At 37.6% G+C, this 7,047-nt stretch overlaps 1 protein-coding gene across 1 annotated transcript; it reads right to left on the reverse strand.

Annotated features, from left to right (window-relative positions):
* Nucleotides 1-341: 341 nt before the first annotated feature.
* On the reverse strand, nt 342-6,944 carry LOC132855005 (histone-lysine N-methyltransferase PRDM9-like). Its single transcript, XM_060883710.1, has 8 exons — nt 6,802-6,944; nt 6,360-6,440; nt 5,544-5,679; nt 5,189-5,299; nt 4,219-4,490; nt 3,869-3,936; nt 3,574-3,764; nt 342-2,238 (listed from the first exon to the last, which is right to left on the reverse strand). The coding sequence occupies exons 2-8, from the start codon at nt 6,420-6,422 to the stop codon at nt 1,520-1,522; spliced, it is 1,560 nt and encodes a 519-aa protein (XP_060739693.1). The 5' UTR covers nt 6,423-6,440; nt 6,802-6,944; the 3' UTR covers nt 342-1,519.
* Between the last annotated feature and the right edge of the window lie 103 nt (nt 6,945-7,047).

Consider the following 7,047-nt stretch of genomic DNA (forward strand, 5'->3'; position numbering starts at 1 on the left):
GAGCCTGGAGTGTAGCTTAGTGATTCAGTGGATTAAAGCATGGAAAAACCTCCCAATAGGTAGAAATCACTCAGTGGGTTATGAGAAGGTCTCTGTTGGAGGGCACGGGCTACTGAAAAGCATGGCCCAAGTTTAAGAATAAACTATTTCAGTGAAGCCATATCTGCCTCCTGGTTGAACAAACAACTGGAAATTCACCCAGGTTTCTATCAGTTAGGAGGGTAGAAATGTAACTTTGTTTTAACAGTAATGATCAACAGTTCACTGAATGGACAGTAAAAAAAAAATTAACTTTTTGTGCCAGTTACAAAGTATGGCATCAGTCACAGAAAACATAAAAAAGACCCAGAGTTAAAATACATCTCATTTACTCAGTCCATGCAGGAATGTTCCATATACATTGGAATTAAAGTACATATAAGTACATGGCAGTTTACAATAACGGTCAAATCAAAAGGACATGCACACAAAAACTTACAAAAAATAAAATACACAAAACATCTTTTATAACAAATATCCATAATTTACATGCTTACACTTGTAGCTGGTATTAACACCACTTGATTCAGGTTAAAAAAAGCCAGTGGGAAAGCTATGAACGTCAGAGTTCTGTCTGTTGGAGCTTCACACATTCAAGTTCACCTTTAACAGTGGCCTCTTTCAGTCAGGCTTTAAGTTTGATCACAGAACTGAGACAGCACTGGTTAAAGTTGTTGTCCACTGATAAGGGTTATTGATAGTGTTGCTTAGTAAAGCTTTTAATACGATCAACCTCACTATTCTTCTAGACAGATTGGTAGAGTACTTGTGGTGAAAAGAAGGGCCACTGTTTTATCTTCTATCTATTTGTATATGGTAACATTGGGTATTAGTAAACAGTTTTATCTTATGTTTTAGCTTAACACACAGCTATATCTTTCAGCATAGCAAGATGTCAAACATCAGCTTAATAACTGAGAAACGTGTAAAGGGCATTAGACACTGGATGTTGAGTAGCTTGCTCTAACTCAGGGGTGTCCAACCAGTCAGAGACCAAGCGCCACATTTTTTACTGTGTTACCGCAAGGAGCCACAACACACACATGGGCACACATGAACATCACCTTTTTTTCCCTGCCATTTTGAGAGCGAACTTGACACAAATTGTTTACTCAAATGATCTTGCTACTACTGGGAAACTTTGAGGTATTTTCATCCCACTCACATGCTGCAAACACTCATATTAAACTCAAGCGATGCAAACACGCATATTAAAAAGACATAAATACAAACTTCGATATGAACGTAAGAGCCACTGAAACCGGGCAAAGAGGGTTGGCCACCCCTGCTCTAACTCATTTCAGAAAAAAAAAGATCTTTTAGTGGGACCACAATGTACCTTGCCCATAATAGTGCATTACATCACAGGGAAAAAGGACAACAAGGGTAGTGTGGAGAATGAGTGGGAAACAGCAAAATTGAAAAAATCTGCTTAAGAAAAAAATATAGAATTTTCTTCATTTGAAAAAAAATTAATAAACTACACTTTGCAAGTGTTTGTGCACTTGTGTGTACTAAAAGAACTTGAGAAAGTGAAGCTCCGTCCACACTGCGAACAGTAATATGGTTTCTCTCCTGTATGAAGGCGCTGGTGTTTCTTAAGAGCACTTTTCTCAGTAAAATTCTTCCCACAGTCTGAACAATGATATGGCTTTTCTCCTGTGTGAATGCGCTGGTGTTTCTTAAGAGCACCTCTCTCAGTAAAACTCTTCCCACACAATGGACAGTGATATGGCTTTTCTCCAGTGTGTAGGCGTTGGTGTGACTGGAGAAGACTCTGGTGAGTAAACCTCTCTCCGCAGTGACGACACTGATACGGTTTCTCTCCAGTGTGAATGCGCTGGTGTCGTTGGAGCGTACTCCGTTGTGTAAAATTCTTTCCACACAGTGAGCAATGATACGGTTTTTCTCCAGTGTGGACACGCTGGTGCCTCTGGAGATTACTCTGGTTTGAAAACTTGTCTCCACAGTGTGAGCATAGATACGGTTTCTCTCCAGTGTGGATGCGCTGATGTCGCTGAAGAGTGCTCTGCTGTGTAAAACTCCTTCCACATTCTGAGCAGTGATATGGCTTCTCACCAGTGTGGATACGATAGTGTTTGTCCAGAGTACCTCTCTCAGTAAATCTCTTACCACACTGTAAGCACTGATGTGGTTTATCTTGTGTGTAAATCCACTGGCTTGATTCAATGTCTATTTCTGGAGTCAAAATGAAAACAATATTAGAAATTTGATGTGAAATGCAACAAAATTGTTGCCTTCAAGCAAAAATGTGGTTAGCCTAGTAATTAAGGTGTTGGAAGACTGATTGGAAGGTTGTGAGTTTGAATCCCACATCCACCAAGCTGCCACTGTTGGGTCTCTGAGAAAGGCCGTTAACCCTGAATTGCTCAGTTGTATAAAATGAAATAAAATTGTAAGTCGCTCTGGATAAGGGAATCTGCTAAATACTGTAAATGTCTATGCACAGTGCCAGAACATAGCAGTGCATATCACAGCTGAAGTAAAACAAAACTATACCTATAGTCATAAAATCAATTGGTTTGTGGGCTTACGTGCACAACTCAATGTGAAATCCCAAAGTTTAACTAACGAGCCCAGTTATTCCTGTTATTGAGCTACAATAATGAATCAAATACCTTAACAGTGGGACGTAGCAAATCTTCTCTAACTAAAGCCTGAATTACGACTCATGTACAATACAAACATCCATCCATTATTGTTTGTGGCTTAGAATAAAAACACACAGCAAAGCAATTCTCAGTAGCATCTACACAGTTTTTTCTTGGCTGGTCACTCGTGACTCAAAGGACTTACTTACATTCATTCAGGTGGCAGACTCTTCCACCCAAAGCGACTAAAATGGGGTAGAATCCAAACCAAGAAATAAAAGTCTTACTGAAAAAAATGAACATTAACTTTCTGGCTGTCTGAGATTTTAACTCACAAATCTGAGATCATTTCTGCAGAATCTTAATATCTATTACTATAACTGTATGTAATAGTCACAAGCATCTTGAACAAACAATTGAAATTATACAACCAAATAAAAATAGCCCCAAGGGTAATGAAAGCACAAACTGGAACATAAATAATTCATATTTAAACTGATGAATAAATACTATAGAAAGATAGCAAGGTGATTTGCTACATCATCTTGTTTTGCAAATCAAATTAAGCACCACTGCAAATTTTAAAATGTGAAAATATTAAATCAAAGCAAATCGTATAGCAGACTCTGTGTTTCAAATGTCTGATATTGAATTGTTGGTTTAAGAATCTAAATCATATCATATAGCAGTGCATTACACCACTAAACAGTAGATTAGTTTAGTTACAATCCATTTTAGTAGGTCAGTAATATAATTATAATGAATATTATAGCTACGGATTTAAGTTAAGGATTAGTCAGTCATTGATTATGAGGGATAAACTAGACAAAACCACTTATGGCCTCCAAACTGAAGCTATATTAGTTAACATATTGTTAACAGTTAGTAGATCACCAAAATAAAAATAATTTGTAAACATCACCATTTGCAGAGCACTTTTTCTTCCAGATATAGCCAAATGCAATGCTGAGATTTTTGGCGTACTCCTTTGTGTACCACACCAAGAGCTCCTGTCCTGGTCTAATGGGTCGACAGCAACGGTAGAAAATTCCACCCTGGTACTGAAACGCCACAAGGTTCTTCTCCTCGTTATCACACGAACAATTTACAAACCTGTGTGAATGAGAATAGTGAAGATAAAACATAGACAGAGAAAGTGAGGAAAAATGATTGCTTTTTTTTCAGTAAAGACTCTTTAGTAAAGATTGAATTCCCACCTCATCCAGTTAGCATGAATCTCCTTCCTGCCATCAATGTACTGTTCACACTGCTCAGCCCTGTAGATCTGAAAAAATATATTATTTTAATTGTTGGACTTTTAACCTATTTTTAGCACATTGAATATATACATTCTATATTGGTATTTTCTTTGGTCTCCATGTTTTGCATAATAATAATAATAATAATAATCATCATCATCATCATCATCATCATCATCATCATCATCATCATCATCATCATCATCATAATAGCTGTGTCTTGTTGCATTTGGAAACTACATTTTTAGCAAAGAAATGCAGCTAACTGACATTCACATAAATGTAAGCTAATACATCGAATGACTAACCACCCAGGAGTAGCCACTGTTCATAGCTTCCTCACAGTCTACCAAGTCTCCCTGATAAGGCCCAAAGTGCACACCAACTGGAACAGTCTTTCCCATATTAAACACTCCCAGGCCTGCATCAGGAATACTGGACTCCTGAACCACCAGACCAGGTGGAATTGTTTGCTTGGCTCGGTCAGGGACTCCCAGGGGAACGACGTTATCAGGGACGAAGAGAGCTGGACCATGAACCTCACATTTGTTGATGTAGAACAATCTGCAATCCTCACAGTCTGGTATGAAGCAACCAAAGAAAGAATTTAGAGTTTAGCTTTTGTTAAAGGTAATGCAACTATATCATGTTAAAAAGAAGGAAAACATTTCTAAGAACAGATAGCTTGCTGGGTTTGCAAACAACAATGAAGTATCTATAGCTTGACGCTGTCTCTCTCACAGATTTAAAGATTTAAAACACATCAAACATAGGACAGATACTAGATAAATACCATCAGCTAGCTCGGATATCATTTCATCTTTGAGCAGCAAAAAAAAATTAACTGTGCACTAACAAGTTTAATAATTCGTCATTTTTGCTCAAGTTCTGTCACCCTCACGGCCTGTCACTCTACAGGTACAGATGGTTAGATCTTTACACATTTTTAACTTATTAGATTATTTAGTGGGATGTATTCAAAATCAGCAATGATTTAAGTGAAGCCTGAGATTTTTGAGTCTTAACTCACCTTTATTGAAGTTATTAGGTTATAGTTACTTTCTAAATCATAACCCTGTTTGTTTGGTCATTTGAACTTGAATTCTGTTGGGGTAAAATTCAAGAAAACAAAGCTATGGTTTTAATAAAAAGCCAGAATATTATGCTAGAAAATAATGCTCATTAAATACATCTGTACTGAAGAGTATGTAGACTTTATTTTACATTTCAAGGAGTTAAAAGTGTAAACACTTGGTCTAAAGATCTATGTTGGCTTACAGAGATATCTGTCATTTTCTGGTTGCTCTTTTTTAAGCTGCTGCATGTGGAATCCTTCATCCAACTGATCACTAGGAGTAACACGGCTCAGAGAGTTTGATGTGCCTTCATCTGAAATGCCACAGTTTACATTTAAAAAGTCATTTACAGAAATGTTAAGTAAAGACATACAGGAGAAAACCCTTAAGCACAAGGGGAACATGCAAACTCTACAGAAGCTTATATACAGTATATATACATACATTAGGTTAGGTAGGTTATCATACATCAAACACTACATAACATAACACCTATAGTGCCACTTAAAGTCTAGAACAAGGAAAAGGTGTTATTTAGGTCACTGGGTCATACGTACGTAGAAAGCCTTCATCTTCAGACTCTTCCTGTTTTAGAGGATTTATCAGGAAATCTCCATCCTGATGGTCCACAGTGATGATGGCTCTTCCTTCACTAGATGTGCTAAAAGCATCAGTTTGTACATCTTCAGACAGCTGATGAAAATATAAAAGAAATTTGAGTTTTGAATTTTATTAGTAGTAGTATTATTATTAACAATATACAGCTTTACAGAAACCTAGATGTAGATTAATATCTAGATTAAAAAAACAAGGCAGAGGCTGCAATGTCAAGGAAAAATTCGCTGTAGTGACACTGAAAGGAAAAGAGCTTGAGAGGAAGCAAAAGGAACCCATCCTCTCTGAAAAGAAAAGTATTATTTATAGAAATGTGTTGAAGAAAGACTGATTCTTCCATTTTACAGCAGGATGAACCATCTCCAAACACTGATCGAGTTCACTGATGATGACAGCAACAGGACTTGTGTATACCCTCAGTACCCAGAGCCTGACTGTGACCATAGACACACCGTTGCTGTGGTAGCCTAGTGGTTAAGGTGTTGGTCTAAAAATCGGAAGGTTGTGAGTTTGAATCCCACGTCCACCAATCTGCCTCTGCTACGCCCCTGAGCAAGGCCCTTAACCCTCAATTGTTCAATGAAATAAAGTCGCTCTGATAATGGTGTCTGCCAAATGATGTAAATACGCATGAGGTCTGAATAAATACAATTAAAAACAAGCAGAACATTATAGATGGCTTCGTTACATAAACTGTGATGAGCTGGACAGAAAGTCTATTAGTTTGTTTATTAATGACACACATCACTCAGTTTTACCTCTAAGTGTTGGGCAGCAGGAGTGTGTGGAGTTTCTCTCACAGAGCACAGGCCAACCTCCATGACAAAACCTCTACAGAGCTGTGACAAGGGCAAAAAAGACCAAATGATCACTTAAATGTAGACTCTGATGACTCAAGATGGTCAACTTGTAGTGTAAATAAACCACGCCCCCTACAGCATAGTAACCACGCCCCTACAGTATAGCGTCACGTGACTTAAGTCTACAACTGTTCTGAGGTAAACAATCACTTTTGTCTAAACTCAGACATGAGCAGAATAAAAGATACTACAGTTTAAGTTTATTTAGGAGTTTAGATATACTGCTATATATTTATAAAATGTACTTGTGAAATAAAATACGAAGTAAAGGAAGGAATTATAAGTAAAAACCTAATTTAAATATTAACACTGAGCCAAACTGCTAGTTAGTGAAACTTACCTAGGGCTTTAAAGCAGAACAGTTCTCCTACTAAATACACAAAATATTCAGTATACTCATCAATACTCATCAGCACGAACTGTTGCTATAAAACCCTGTCATAAATAATCTGATAGAGATGGTTAATCTCGCTCATCTGACCAATCAGGAAAGCTCGTCTTCTCTTCCTCTCAATGTATGGGCACTCACTGACTCGGCGTGTGTACTGCCCCCTGGTGGAGGACTGTGGAAACACAAACTAAAATC

The sequence above is a fragment of the Tachysurus vachellii genome, chromosome 1 (genome assembly GCF_030014155.1).
Source record: "Tachysurus vachellii isolate PV-2020 chromosome 1, HZAU_Pvac_v1, whole genome shotgun sequence".
Taxonomy (NCBI): Eukaryota; Metazoa; Chordata; class Actinopteri; order Siluriformes; family Bagridae; genus Tachysurus; species Tachysurus vachellii.